A 15,333-nucleotide genomic window follows, 5' to 3' on the forward strand; every position below is an offset into this window, starting at 1 on the left:
GCGTTATTTTCTTTATTAATATTTACATTTATTTTGAAAGTATTTACGAAACGGTGTAACGACAGTGAAATTTATTTAGTCTCACGAGCGTTTGCAAGAAAAGCAATGCAGCAAAGAGCGTCAATGCTACACAGACTTCCTTGACATTCCATTTGTTGCAAAATGGCAGACGAAGCATTAGCTCGGGCGGGACTTCACTTTGACGACCTGAATAAAATACGAGTTCTTGAACCTGAAGTTCAACAACAAACACTAGAATTAAAAGAAGAATGTAAAGACTTTGTTGATAGTAAGTAGAATTATACATTTTCAGTGAAAAGATGAGAAAATTGCATACACATCGAGTGACTACCGTTTCACTTTCAGATTTGTCTGTTCATCACTGTTGTGGTTCAGATGTAGGCCTATAATCTCATTACTCGTCCCTGGATTATAACTATATGCTTCGTATTTATCTGATATCTCCATGTTTTCTTGTTTATGTGTCTTAAACCTGACATACACGGCCTCTTTAAAGTAAATAACATTCCTTAAAATGACAAAGGAAAGGATAATCATTAGTAAAACATTTAGGAATGCAATAAAAAAAAAGGTCTTCTTATTTCATGCCATTTTACATTTTATACCGTAGTATTTATATAAACTCTACTTCATTTTCTCTAGTATTTCATTCCCTCATGCACAGAACCTATTAGTGCCATGGCCTTTGGCACTTTCATTTGTACTGGGTATTTTCCTAGGTTTTATATCACTTTTGTAAAATTGCAAGATCAATAGCCAAAGTCAAAGTCACTATTGATGAGAGTATCTTTAGACTAGTATCATAAATCTTTATTCGTGATGACCAAAGGTTAAGTTACAGGAAAAAAATGCAAATCCATTTTTGATTTAATATTTTATATAAAGGTTTTTAAGCTAATCAGATGTAAAATGTAAGAGAATTAGTTTACATGGTACCAAGTAATTACTCCGTGTTAGCTTGTACTTACCAAATCTTATTTTATTTGCAGAAATTGGTGGTTTTCAAAAGATTGTAGGGACTTTTATTGAGGTTGTAGATAATGTTGCCAAAGAAGTGGAGAAAGAAAAGATGAAGGTAATATTTTGTTTGTGTAATTTAGATACAATGTCAGAGATAACATCATTTACTGTCAAGTAAAATGTTTCAAATCAGGTTTATTGAAAAATTACACAAAATTTGAAAAATTAGCAATTGGAAATTAATGTGTAGAACAGTTACAAATTCATAATATGATTGAATTTTTACTTGAAGATTATACATGACTTCACTAGCTTGACAGAAACATTGAAAAGTCTAGAAATTCTTTGCAATTTTAATTCAATGTTTAGTTTTGATATTCAGAATTTCAGACATTTTGCATGTATCAATCACAGCTGCATTTCTTCTCAACAGGCAATTGGTTCCAGGAATTTATTGAAATCAATAGCTAAACAAAGAGAATCTCAGCAACAACAACTGCAGGCACTGACGTCAGAAAAGAAAATGCAACTGGAAAGGTAATTTACATGTATTTAAAAGCATTGTTGTTTTGACTTATTATCAAAAGAAGTCTTGATAAGTTCAATCTTTACCTGATGTTGAAAATGTAATTGTCATAGCTTAATCCTCATTATTTCGTGATAAGTTATTTCCCCTTTTGTTAGTGAGACAATAGTTTATTGTATTGCCTGTTTCTGTGTCCCCTGCAAAAAATGGGTGACACATAGGTATCACAATGTTGGTGGCAGACTGTGTTGTTGTCCGTACATAGGTTTCCATGTGATAACTCAAGTTCCCTTGAGATCAAACTCAAACTTCATGCACATCTTCCTTACCAAAGGGCTTGCCTGGGATTGTTTTCAGGTCCAAAGGCCGAATGTCATTTTTACTAAAAATAGAAAATTGGTTCCTTGTGATAACTCAAGTTCCTTTGGGCCTATAAGCTCTATTTTCAGAGATTTTTAACTTGTCCAAAGGTTAAGGTCACTGTTACTATCAATAGAAAATCTGTTTCTGTGCAAGAACTCTTGTAATCACCCAACTTTCTGCACAGGTGACACAACCCACTTCAGTGGAATTCTTGTACAGTGTATATGAATGTAGATGCACTTTCCCAGTTGTTATAGAAATCTGGTTTAAATATTTGGTCTAAATTATTTTACACTTCTGAACCCATGTTTTGGATGTCAGTATTTCAAAGATGAACCCAGAAACCAGAATGGACAGAGTACACTCCAACCAAGCAGTGACACACTGCATGCCAGATTTCATTACTCTGTGCCTTGACAGTCATTCAAGGTTATTCACATGCTATATGATTTAAAACAATAACTAATGGATGCAGACATATGGCCTCTGTATCTAAATGAAATATTATTGAAATTTGTTATTCTTGTTTACTTCTGATTTGTAATATTTGGTCAGTGTTAAATTTTTACTCATCTCATAATTATTTGCAATGTAGTAATTCGCTGTTTCCCATCAACAAGATTTTGAATTGTTCAATATCTCTTCTGATTCAATGACATATTATGGCAATCTATCTCATAAGGCTTTTTTGAATTCGAGTGATTTTTAAAAGTTATTGCAAATATCCTCTTACCTTGCTATTGGTATCCGACTGTAATATGTTCTGTAATATGAAGGATTTAGAAAACATTGATTAGAGCCTTTTGGTTCTGTAGTGTTCTGAGGTAGGGAGGTTCAGATTTTGTAGGCATTATAAAAGTCTCAGTAAGTTTTACTTTTTTTCAGATTACGGATACAGTATGAAGCCCTTCTGAAGGAAGAAAGAGAGCAAAAGGAATTCATAGAACAATTCACCCTACAAAAATAGCCATCCTTGTCACCACCACGCTGCCGTCCTCTGTGAATAGTTCTCCTCTAAATTATCATGTACATTGATTTCATTTTCTATAGTTTTTTTCTACATACATTTTGTAAATAAAACAAATTAATATTGCACTGCAGTTTATTTGTGTGCGTGGTTGTTTTTTTTTTTTGGGGGGGGGGGGGGGGGGGGGGGGGGTCAGCATGATAATATAGAGGGAAGGAAGATCTGTTTTTTATGAGTGTTTTATTCAGAGATGAGATCAGCTTGAAGTTTTAAAAAGAAATGTGAAATAACCCTATAAAAATGTTTTCTATGAGGATTTTAGTTGACATTATGAAAAACAGTTTTTCAGCTGAAATTCTCATGCTTGTTTATTTAAAATTCTAAAAATATGCAGAGCATACTTAGGATATTAAAGTTTGATTTTAACCTGTGTCATACAATCAATTTTAAGTTAAATGTTATCAATATTGGATCAGACAAATGGTTTATATACTAGTGGTCTCCAACTGGCACCAACACAAATGTGACGGTGTACTTTACCACAGGAAATATTTTGTTTCCTAAAAATCCAAAGAATGGCTGGTCCACAATAAATACAAGCTGGTTTGAGGTATTTTAGTACTGAATACTTTAGTATGGAGTTTTATGTCCTCACCTGATTTGAGGTCTTACAGTACATATATTAAGAATAACAAAACAGATGACAATGTTTTATTACATTTTTACCAGTGAAATATCAAAAATTATTCATTCTATCAAAGTGATATTTTTCAAGAATATCACTTTTGCTGATTTGACCAATCAAATTAATGATTAGAAAATACCAAAATAATTGACCAATCAGAAAGTCTGACATATATGTCGGCACCTGGACAGGGAAAACTACTTTTTTTGTACGCAAACTTTCGCTGTTGGCCTAGTTAGCATACGGGGTAGGTTTTTCGTTAATAAAAAATGTAATAAACAGAATATCTAACAGTGTCTTCAGTAATACCAAATATATTTCACTCGTGTGGCTAATATTTTGATATTTTTCACTCGTGCGCAGCTGACATATATGTCGGGCTTTCTGATTGGTCAATTATTTTGGTATTTTCTAATCATTAATATATCCTCTATCTATTTATTGTACAGTATTAGTGACAGAGATCGTGAAAAGTAAACTTATTCAAGATTTATTTGTTTTAATATTTTTGTCGAGTTTCACCCAAATAAAACCCAGAACAATGTGAGAACAATAGACAGGTTTCCTATATATAGTAACAGCGCCATGTAACCTTGACCTAGCTATCAGTATTGCCTTTGGTAGTGAAAACATTGTGAGTACTATATCAGAAATGGACAGTGGGTTGATCGTTGGTGCTCAGCTGGCATGGAAGCTCAATCTACTTGAGGTCCTGGGTAGAAGTCACTGTCTGGTTGTTGTACTTATGAAGTTTAATCTGAGCACAATCCGCCATGGTAATGTATATGTCATAAAAATAAAACAAAAACATAATTTTCTGATAAAATTTTATTATAGCTGTAAATTTTGCATTACAAATTTAACAAAAAAGTTATAAGATCACTTACATACAGTATTGTACATACCATAATATCTGATAATTTTCTAACATACTATGAATACAGAATGTATTCAATTTGCCTACCAATAGAGTGTGTGTACTTTATAATAATTATAGTTAGAGGAGGCACCAAGTCCTATCCTATAACTGCATACTGACCAAAAATGGGAGAGAGAACAATTCTACCATCCTTCACAGGCCGAGAAGAATCTCTATTTTTGGTAGGGAAAGACAATCTGTATTTACCAGGGCAGGGAAAGACGGCTGACACACACTATGATATCAATTATCAACATGACGTCATTGTATTGTATCCTTGATGTCATAGAATTGTGAATGGGGAATCCCCATCTCAACCATAGTTTTTTTAGGGGGTTTTGGCAGAAAAATGTTTCATTCAACTGGAATTTTTAGTTTGATGAGTATAATAGAAAAATAATCAAACACGGATCTGTTCCAAGAACAGGGATAGCTCGACTCTCCTGTGAGAGTTGTGCTGGACAACAACACTCGGGTTAACATATTGCTATCCAAGGAAAACAGGCCCATGTAAGATTCTTTTAACCTAGACCTGTGACATATTTAACTGCATTAATACACCACATGGATCAGTAGGCAAATTACATCTCATGCAAGTGATGTAATTTACCAGTAGGCAAATCATATCTCAGGTGAGTGATGTAATAGTATACCAGTAGGTAAATCATATCTCAGGTGAGTGATGTAATAGTATACCAGTAGGTAAATCATATCTCAGGTGTGTGATGTAATAGTATACCAGTAGGTAAATCATATCTCAGGTGAGTGATGTTATAGTATACCAGTAGGTAAATCATATCTCAGGTGAGTGATGTAATAGTATACCAGTAGGTAAATCATATCTCAGGTGTGTGATGTTATAGTATACCAGTAGGTAAATCATATCTCAGGTGAGTGATGTAATAGTATACCAGTAGGTAAATCATATCTCAGGTGAGTGATGTAATAGTATACCAGTAGGTAAATCATATCTCAGGTGTGTGATGTTATAGTATACCAGTAGGTAAATCATATCTCAGGTGAGTGATGTAATAGTACACCAGTAGGTAAATCATATCTCAGGTGTGTGATGTTATAGTATACCAGTAAGTAAATCATATCTCAGGTGTGTGATGTAATAGGTAAATCATATCTCAGGTGTGTGGTGTAATAGTATACCAGTAGGTAAATCATATCTCAGGTGTGTGATGTAATAGTATACCAGTAGGTAAATCATATCTCGGGTGTGATGTAATAGTATACCAGTAGGTAAATCATATCTCAGGTGTGTGATGTTATAGTATACCAGTAGGTAAATCATATCTCAGGTGAGTGATGTAATAGTATACCAGTAGGTAAATCATATCTCAGGTGTGTGATGTAATAGTATACCAGTAGGTAAATCATATCTCAGGTGTGTGATGTAATAGTATACCAGTAGGTAAATCATATCTCAGGTGAGTGATGTAATAGTATACCAGTAGGTAAATCATATCTCAGGTGTGTGATGTAATAGTATACCAGTAGGTAAATCATATCTCAGGTGTGTGATGTAATAGTATACCAGTAGGTAAATTATATCTCAGGTGAGTGATGTAATAGTATACCAGTAGGTAAATCATATCTCAGGTGAGTGATGTAATAGTATACCAGTAGGTAAATCATATCTAGGGTGAGTTATGTAATAGTATACCAGTAGGTAAATCATATCTCAGGTGTGTGATGTAATAGTATACCAGAAGGTAAATCATATCTCAGGTGTGTGATGTAATAGTATACCAGTAGGTAAATCATATCTCAGGTGTGTGATGTAATAGTATACCAGTTCGTAAATCATATCTCAGGTGAGTGATGTAATAGTATACCAGTAGGTAAATCATATCTAGGGTGAGTTATGTAATAGTATACCAGAAGGTAAATCATATCTCAGGTGTGTGATGTAATAGTATACCAGTAGGTAAATCATATCTCAGGTGTGTGATGTAATAGTATACCAGTAGGTAAATTATATCTCAGGTGTGTGATGTAATAGTACACCAGTAGGTAAATCATATCTCAGGTGAGTGATGTTATAGGTAAATCATATCTCAGGTGAGTGATGTTATAGCATTATCATTTAGTGAGACATGTAAAGCTTGTCCACTTTATAGATAGAGAGACCAGTCTGACACACATGTACACATAGTATAAAGTTAAACTTTAATACAATCATTTATAAATCATTAAATCTATATCCAAAACACTACAATATAACAAAGAAATTTCACTACTTTTCTTATTCACTAAATATTCCCATATCAGTGTTTATTTCATTCTCACAGTGGGAATACAAATGTAAGTTCATAATAAGAAACAAAAAACAATATGAAGTTTAAATTGTGATGAACATTTTCCTGGCCCCAATTTCATCAATTTTCCTGAACTTAATGAACCTCTTTAAAATCTTTCAACGGAAAACAGTAAAGAGTTTAAGTAAGGTATCATATCTAAGATTCCCCCCCCCCCCCCCCCCCCCCCCCCCCTTAAATCCAATGATGCTTTTCTATGTAAAAGATTAAGTTAAGGAATTCCTTAAGTCTGGGAATGTTGATGAAACCAGGGCTTGGTATATAATCTTAGACAACGGAGACAACAGTAAGCAAATGAGTTAAAACAGCTTAAACATGACAGGTTGAACCGTCAGTACATCATTGTGTACTTAAGGACATAATGGTCAAAACCATTTGATCTTATACAGCTCTACCACATAGATTTTGCTTCTGCATAGAAATCAAGGACTGATTTTCTGATATCAAAGAATGTACAGATCATGAAAACTTGAAAGGATTGCAGAACCTTACGTGATACAGTACTTAATAAAAGATATTATAGAAACTAGATAAGGTCTAATATCACACTGTTAGTCGTCTACATTGAAACATAACAGATAATACTAAATATCTGTTATTGTTAATCGTCTACAATAAAACATAACAGATAATACTAAATATCTGTTATTGTTAATCGTCTACAATAAAACATAACAGATAATACTAAATATCTGTTATTGTTAATCGTCTACAATAAAACATAACAGATAATACTAAATATCTGTTATTGTTAATCGTCTACATTAAAACATAACCCCAGATAATACTAAATATCGGTGTTATTGTTAATCGTCTACATTAAAACATAATAACAGATAATACTAAATATCTGTTATTGTTAATGGTCTACAATAAAACATAACCCCAGATAATACTAAATATCAAATTACACATTAAAATCTTGTAATACTGAAGCATTAGCCAGAGATAACTTACTAATCTGTCATTTTGGGTAAATAAATATAGCCATGTATTAAATTTTCCCCAACAGTTATAAAAAGCATTAGACTTACAGCAGAAATTATATCACTTAATACACAGTGTACTGGCAAATCTAAAAACAATAAAGGAAAGTTCCTCTACATTGAGAAAGAGTTACCAGACAAGATAGCTGGTTGTATGGGAGTTTTCATCTTCATAAAAGCTGAGTGTTGTGAACCAATTAGGTATATCTATGTGGAGAAGCTGAGTGTCGTGTACCGATCGGGTATATCTATGTGGAGAAGCTGAGTGTCGTGTACCAATCGGGTATACCTATGTGAGAAGCTGAGTGTTGTGTACCGATCGGGTATATCTATGTGGAGAAGCTGAGTGTCGTGTACCGATCGGGTATATCTATGTGGAGAAGCTGAGTGTCGTGTACCGATCGGGTATATCTATGTGGAGAAGCTGAGTGTTGTGTACCGATCAGGTATATCTATGTGGAGAAGCTGAGTATCGTGTACCGATCGGGTATACCTATGTGAGAAGCTGAGTGTCGTGTACCGATCGGGTATATCTATGTGGAGAAGCTGAGTATCGTGTACCGATCGGGTATATCTATGTGGAGAAGCTGAGTGTCGTGTACCGATCGGGTATATCTATGTGGAGAAGCTGAGTGTCGTGTACTGATCGGGTATATCCATGTGAGAAGCTGAGTGTTGTGTAACGATCAGGTATATCTATGTGGAGAAGCTGAGTGTCATGTACCGATCGGGTATATCTATGTGGAGAAGCTGAGTGTTGTGTAACGATCAGGTATATCTATGTGGAGAAGATGAGTGTCGTGTACCGATCGGGTATATCTATGTGGAGAAGCTGAGTGTCGTGTACTGATCGGGTATATCCATGTGAGAAGCTGAGTGTTGTGTAACGATCAGGTATATCTATGTGGAGAAGCTGAGTGTCGTGTACCGATCGGGTATATCTATGTGGAGAAGCTGAGTGTCGTGTACTGATCGGGTATATCTCTGTGGAGAAGCTGAGTGTCGTGTACCGATCAGGTATATCTATGTGGAGAAGCTGAGTGTCGTGTACCGATCGGGTATATCTATGTGGAGATGCTGAGTGTCGTGTACTGATCGGGTATATCTCTGTGGAGAAGCTGAGTGTCGTGTACCGATTGGGTATATATCTATGTGGAGAAGCTAGATTATGATCCATGTATTATAAACACTGTACAGTGCTTACCATGCCCTGTAATACTAGCCATGTGAGGATTTGTTTGTTTGTTTGTTTGTTTGTTTGCTGGGATTTATTGGCCCATCAATGACTGTGGTCATTTAGGGCCATGGCGATTCCTTTACTATTGTATTATGAACAAACATGGTTGGCAAAGATAAAATAATATAAAAATGTTTATTTTTAAAAGTATGTTGGGACATTATGTAGGGAGGAATTAGTAATGCTGTGTTTCATCACCAATACTAATTTCACGTAGTATACTAAAAATGTACAGTCTACTGAAAACATGGTATATAATGAAAATTTTAAACATATGTATGAAAATGTTTCTAACTGTTTAAAATACACAATAAACAAATACAAATGATTTTAATTTAGTTAAATTGTAATAATTAACATGTATTGTTTAAAATGTATGTAAAAACAACTCATAAGGTTATTAAAATATTTAGCACTTGAGACATGATTTATGTAAATAAATGTGTTTATAAAAACATTTATAGGATTTTACCAGAAATAAATCCATTCTAAATATCTTTAAAGGGACAATTTAGTGAAGTAGTGACTGTAAGTATAGTTTGATACTTCTTATGGACAATTCATGCCAAAATATTGACAAAGGTTTTCTTCGCAAAAAAATATGTAAACTTAGGGTCTATGTCAATGAATTTCTAAGAGGACTAACAGCAACCTGAAACAAGCACCTCAGATCCGATCATAAGAATCAATCGTCTAGAAATATTTTTGATCAGTTATACTCGAGAAAATAAATCTGTCTCATTAAAATGTGTTTATGATCAATCAATGAAGATTTTGGGACCTCTCCTTTTTAACAAAGATCTACTTTTTGGAATGTAGGCCCATTTGTTCAAGCCCAAGTATCTCAATAACATTTTGAAATAAGTTATTGCAAATATTTTACATAGCATTACATCTACATGTATAGGGATTTTAATGGATTAATTTTCCAAATACCTGATATCAGCATTTTGAAAAATGGCAAACTCTAGAGCTAGATTTATCCATAAACATTATTTTTTTTTTTTGTGGAAAGTTTATTATAAACTTAAATTACACCTATCATTCCTACTATAATCTCTGGCAGTAAACCAAACACCTTTCACAGAAATAAAAGCTACAAGCTGCCTGTGTATTTGAAGGCACTAGGAAAATGCTGCAGAGGTTGAAATAATAAAGCCTGCTCTGACACATTTCTGAGTTTCTGAAGTTGGGTCTGGAAAAAAAGTTTTCGAGCAATTACATGGCTTCAGATGCATAAGAAGAGGATTATTGCTGTTGAATGAAGCATTATTGTATCATATAGGTATGTTGTACAGGTGTGACATACATGTTCATGCATATTGTGAAAGTGTGTCATACAGCTATGTTGTACAGGTGTGCTGTACAGGTGTGTTGTGCAGGTGTATCAGATGTGTGTTGTACAGGTGTGTCATACATGTATGTTGTACAGGTGTGTCTACCGCTATGTTGTACAGGTGTGTCATACATGTTGTACAGGTGTGTCATACCTGTATGTTGTACAGGTGTGTCTACAGCTATGTTGTACAGGTGTGTCATACATGTATGTTGTTAGGATGTGTCATACAGGTATGTTGTACAGGTGTGGTGTAGAGGTGTGTCATACATGTACATATGTAAAAATCAAACTAGAAAAAAGTCCCAATTAACACAGTCACACTAAAATATTCATAAATGCATTAAGAACATCCACAAAGAAATAAGCATTCAACTAAAACATCCAGCAAGTGTGAGTGAACTAATTTGTGTATAATCCTGATATATTTTGGTAAGATCTAGCTTGTATGGATTAGATTGGGGATAACAGAATAGTGTTGAGTATAATAATACTGGTTTAGTAAATAGTTGTCAGTATAATTATACCAAGTTAGTAAATAGTTGTCAGTTTAATTATACTGGTTAAGTAAATAGTTGTCAGTATAATTATACCAGTTTAGTAAATAGTTGTCAGTATAATGATGCTGGTTTAGTAATCTATCCCGATATTTTTAAAACCTTGTACACCAGTAGTTTCTAATTATGAGAGTCTGATTTTGTGTCACATACTGTCCCAACATAATTATACACCATGATATTATCGGCAGCCCAGCTAAGGATTGACATGATTACAACAAATATAAATCAAAGCAACAACATATAACGGTTAGAAATATCAACAATATATAAAAGTAAAACTTGTAATATCATGTAAACTATCAAGTACATATTTTGTTAAATACCCTGCAAAATACGTTTTCATGTAATTTCAGGATTTCTGGATTTAAAGCTGTGTTGGTGACATATACAAACTTAAATATTTTGTATAAATGGCTCCACATGAACTGAATGTTTTACAGCAACTAATGAACCTTATAAACAATACTACACACGATATAGAAATTCTGACAATGATCCTTATAACAGACCATTGTCTATTGGATTTAACGTAATATTTGGCACAGATTCTACTAACAGGCTGTGGGTTCAAATCCTCCACACCTCCTGTAGTAAACAAGGGGAAACAAGTATTCGATGTAGCTCTAATTATCCACAATAACCATCAGCGACAGCCATCTATTTTAGCCATACAACATGTATCATATTCTTTTTCCATCAGGTTCATTCCAATTTTTTGTGTTTCGATAAATAAATTTAGCCCATACTGTTTTGACAAATGTTCTTACATATAAATACATTTGTATATTTACAGTTAACATGCATATCAAACAAACTTCTGAGTGGGAACCCTGCATAAAATTCAAACTTGTATTTAAATGAGAGTATGTCAGATATCGTACTGACATACATGTAACAGAGATTAAAATTGTCCACTGTACAGTAAACAAGTTTTACTCTCTCTACAGTACACAACACCCAATATGTCTATAGTAACCATAAACTGGTCCAGTGTATGTAGGGTGAGCTCCCTTTGGTTTCCTTGGTAACCAGCCAAGTTATAGGGTGAGCTCCCTTTGGTTCCTTGGTAACCAGCCAAGTTATAGGGTGAGCTCCCTTTGGTTCCTTGGTAACCAACTAAGTTATAGGGTGAGCTCCTTTTGTTTTCCTTGGTAACCAATCAAGTTATAGGGTGAGCTCCCTTTGGTTTCCTTGGTAACCAGCCAAGTTATAGGGTGAGCTCCCTTTGTTTTCCTTGGTAACCAACCAAGTTATAGGGTGAGCTCCCTTTGGTTTCCTTGGTAACCAACTAAGTTATAGGGTGAGCTCCCTTTGGTTTCCTTGGTAACCAACTAAGTTATAGGGTGAGCTCCTTTTGTTTTCCTTGGTAACCAACTAAATTAGAAATCTGACAGACCAGTCAGATCAGTTTTGAGCACCCAAGATAGTGAGATATAGGACCATAATGAACAAGTTTATTTATAAAAATGTTTTGGGATGTAGAATATCCATTAGATATGTATGTCATCATATGCTCAAACATCTTAACCAAGACTATAGTTTGAAAAATCTTCACTAAAGCCACAAAGCATTCAAGCAACTGGAGGCTGAGACATAAACAATGGCAAGACTTCCAGACTGGGAGGAACGGACCAACAGGGCATACAACAGGATTCCGCCATTATACGCCTATAAGTGCTTACTGAACCCAGACCATATCACAGGGGGATGGAGACAGCACTTAAATTAACACACCTTACGGTCTTTATTTCTGAGGTTTGTCACACTTCTAGACTTAAGTCATTCATATAAAACCTAGAAATAACTACAAAGGGAGACAAACAAGTTTTAAAATATTCCAATGTATCACATCTGCATGTACACTATATATATATATGTGAAGGACATAAGACTGTATATCAGTTGGGGCTGGATTTGCAAAGCTCATTGGATTGTGTACATGTATTACTAACATTATATTATTCAGTGTAACAAGATACATACAATTACTGTAGATTGAAACAGATCTCACCTCCCACAAACTCTGTCGTCATTCAGTGTAACAAGCTACATACAAGTACTGTAGACTGAAACACATCTCTCCTCCCACAAACTCTGTCGTCATTCAGTGTAACAAGCTACATACAAGTACTGTAGACTGAAACACATCTCTCCTCCCATAAACTCTGTCATTATTCAGTGTAACAAGATACCTACAATTACTGTAGACTGAAACACATCGCTCCTCTGACAAACTCTGTCGTCATTCAGTGTAACAAGCTACATACAATTACTGTATACTGTAAACTTTTATTGATGGACTCTTTTCTCTTAGAAAATTATTGTGCTCTGTATCAATCAATCAAAAGCAATGTTACAAATGGTAACAACATTTTTGACATTATTGGCATAACATAAAATTTCAAGCTAATGAAAATGCTTGTTACAAGCAAGATAAAATTATGTAGACATGAATATATTTAGAAATGTAACTTCATTTACCATCACATAGATATACAATCTTAAGACATATTTGTAAATGGAGACATTCAGGATATTAGAGACTAATTCGCAATGAGACAACAATTTATATGTTTTATCTAAATTAAGTCCACTGAAATATAAAAAGGTCATTAATACAGCTCAGGGGTCGTAATATACCCTCAGGTGCTGTAATATGTCCTCAGGGGTCATAATATAACCCCAGAGGTCATAATTTACCCTCACGTGGTAATATACCCTCAGGGTCGTAATATACCTTCAGGGTGGTAACATACCCTTAGGGGTCATAATATACCCTCAGGGTCGTAATATACCTTCAGGGGTTGTAATATGCCCTCAGGGGTCATTATATAACCTCAGGGACCATAATATACCCTCACGTGGTAATATACCCTCAGGGTCGTAATATACCCTTAGGGGTCATACTATACCCTCAGGGTCGTAATATGCCCTCAGGGGTCATTATATAACCTCAGGGATCATAATATACTCTCAGGGTCGTAATATAACCCCAGGGATCATAATATACCCCCAGGGTGGTAACATACCCTTAGGGGTCGTAATATACCCTCAGGGTATACATTATTGCTGATAATAATATTAACATGATTCTCCTGGAATAATGTATTAAAATGTAACATAGTAATGAGACTGATGATTCACGGTCTGGGTTAACAATCTACAGGTATTGATGATACTGATGGTTGCTAATGAGATTTAATAAACAATTTGAGGCTTGATTGTTACATTTTAAAACATCAATAAGCTCAATAAATGCTGAAATGCTACCATTGAATTCTGCTGACTAGAGTTAATAACTGAGATCAAGGTCAGAGGTCGCGGTGGTATTAACCAACTGAAATTGATGTCAGAGTATGACATACATCATATGTCACCTGACATAAGTGGTATAGTTAATCGGAATATCCTGTAATGAACACATTGATATTTCCCAATAAATGGTACAAATAGTTGTATGTAACCAAGGTCAAAGGTCAGCTCACATCTGCAGATATAGATATTACCAATCCTAAATCCCACACATGGCTGTACATGTATAAAGTGCAGACTGTAATGTAATTAGGTGATGAATAAAGTGATTAACACAGCAACAACAGGTCCGAGGTTTACCATGACAACGGTGTTGATGTTTACCATGACAACAGGTCCGAGGTTTACCATGACAACAGTGTTGCTGTTTACCATGACAACAGAGTTGATGTTTACCATGACAACAGAGTTGATGTTTACCATGACAACAGAGTTGATGTTTACCATGACAACAGAGTTGATGTCTGAGAATCACTTTAAGTCACGTATATTGCTGTTGGCATCTCGTAGTGAATGATGATTAGGATCTCTCTGTTTTTGGGAGGAGGTACTCATGTCCAGGGACACATGGCTGTCCCCATCCGTGTCTATCTGAATGGAAATGGCCTTCTCCAGGCGGTTAGCCTGATTTGTTTTCTTTGCAGTGTCCCGCACATATTTGATGAAACCATCTTTCTTGATATCAACCGTAACAATCTGAAAACACATATTTTACCTCAAACAGAAATATGTAAGAGTATGAAAAACAGAATTTATCTAAGAACAGAAACACTTTGAGAATCTAGAAACAGAATTTGTCTCAATCAGACGAAATTGTTTAATAAACTGGTGACACAGAGTTTATCTGTAGTCCTTCTACACAAGCTGTTCTGAAATCTATGGCTGGAATCCTTAAATACTATTTGGTTCATCAGATTGGACAGATGTTTTTGAAATAACCAAAGGCCAACATACAAATCAAATACAATTTATTCAAATATACCAAATGTAGCTAATTATCATTACTGACCTAAACCTATTACCAGTTGAAGCATGAACTTTTTAGACTTCCAAAACACACACACAATGCATGCGTGTATCTCACATACAGGGGAGGCCATCCTTAAATGACCATAGCTGTTGATAAGATGTTAA

The 15,333-nt window shown here is 34.7% G+C and overlaps 2 protein-coding genes and 1 long non-coding RNA gene across 3 annotated transcripts in view; 2 read left to right on the plus strand and 1 right to left on the minus strand.

Moving 5' to 3' along the window:
• Positions 1–42: 42 nt before the first annotated feature.
• On the plus strand, positions 43–2,975 carry LOC117333556 (intraflagellar transport protein 20 homolog). Its single transcript, XM_033892893.1, has 4 exons — positions 43–289; positions 1,011–1,096; positions 1,415–1,518; positions 2,756–2,975. Exons 1-4 carry the CDS (start codon positions 163–165, stop codon positions 2,835–2,837), a joined length of 399 nt encoding a protein of 132 aa, XP_033748784.1. The 5' UTR covers positions 43–162; the 3' UTR covers positions 2,838–2,975.
• A 1,366-nt stretch (positions 2,976–4,341) lies between these two features.
• LOC117333559 lies at positions 4,342–6,483 on the plus strand. The gene is made up of 3 exons (XR_004533929.1): positions 4,342–5,530; positions 5,563–5,664; positions 5,706–6,483. It is a non-coding gene; the product is annotated as an uncharacterized LOC117333559 (long non-coding RNA).
• A 1,507-nt stretch (positions 6,484–7,990) lies between these two features.
• LOC117333557 (clathrin heavy chain-like) overlaps positions 7,991–15,333 on the minus strand; it is a 38,661-nt gene continuing 31,318 nt past the window's right edge. The window contains exon 9 of the mRNA XM_033892894.1: positions 7,991–14,895. Within this exon, the coding sequence (XP_033748785.1) occupies positions 14,671–14,895 (225 nt within the window). The 3' untranslated portion in view covers positions 7,991–14,670. The remainder of the gene's footprint in view (positions 14,896–15,333) is intronic.

The sequence above is a fragment of the Pecten maximus genome, chromosome 8 (genome assembly GCF_902652985.1).
Source record: "Pecten maximus chromosome 8, xPecMax1.1, whole genome shotgun sequence".
NCBI classification, from domain to species: domain Eukaryota; kingdom Metazoa; phylum Mollusca; class Bivalvia; order Pectinida; family Pectinidae; genus Pecten; species Pecten maximus.

Coding starts and splice junctions, on each gene's coding strand:
- LOC117333556 (XM_033892893.1), top strand. CDS start 163: ATGGCAGACGAAGCATTAGCTCGGGCGGGACTTCACTTTGACGACCTG. Junction 290..1,010: donor ATGTAAAGACTTTGTTGATA/GTAAGTAGAATT, acceptor TTTTATTTGCAG/AAATTGGTGGTTTTCAAAAG. Junction 1,097..1,414: donor TGGAGAAAGAAAAGATGAAG/GTAATATTTTGT, acceptor TCTTCTCAACAG/GCAATTGGTTCCAGGAATTT.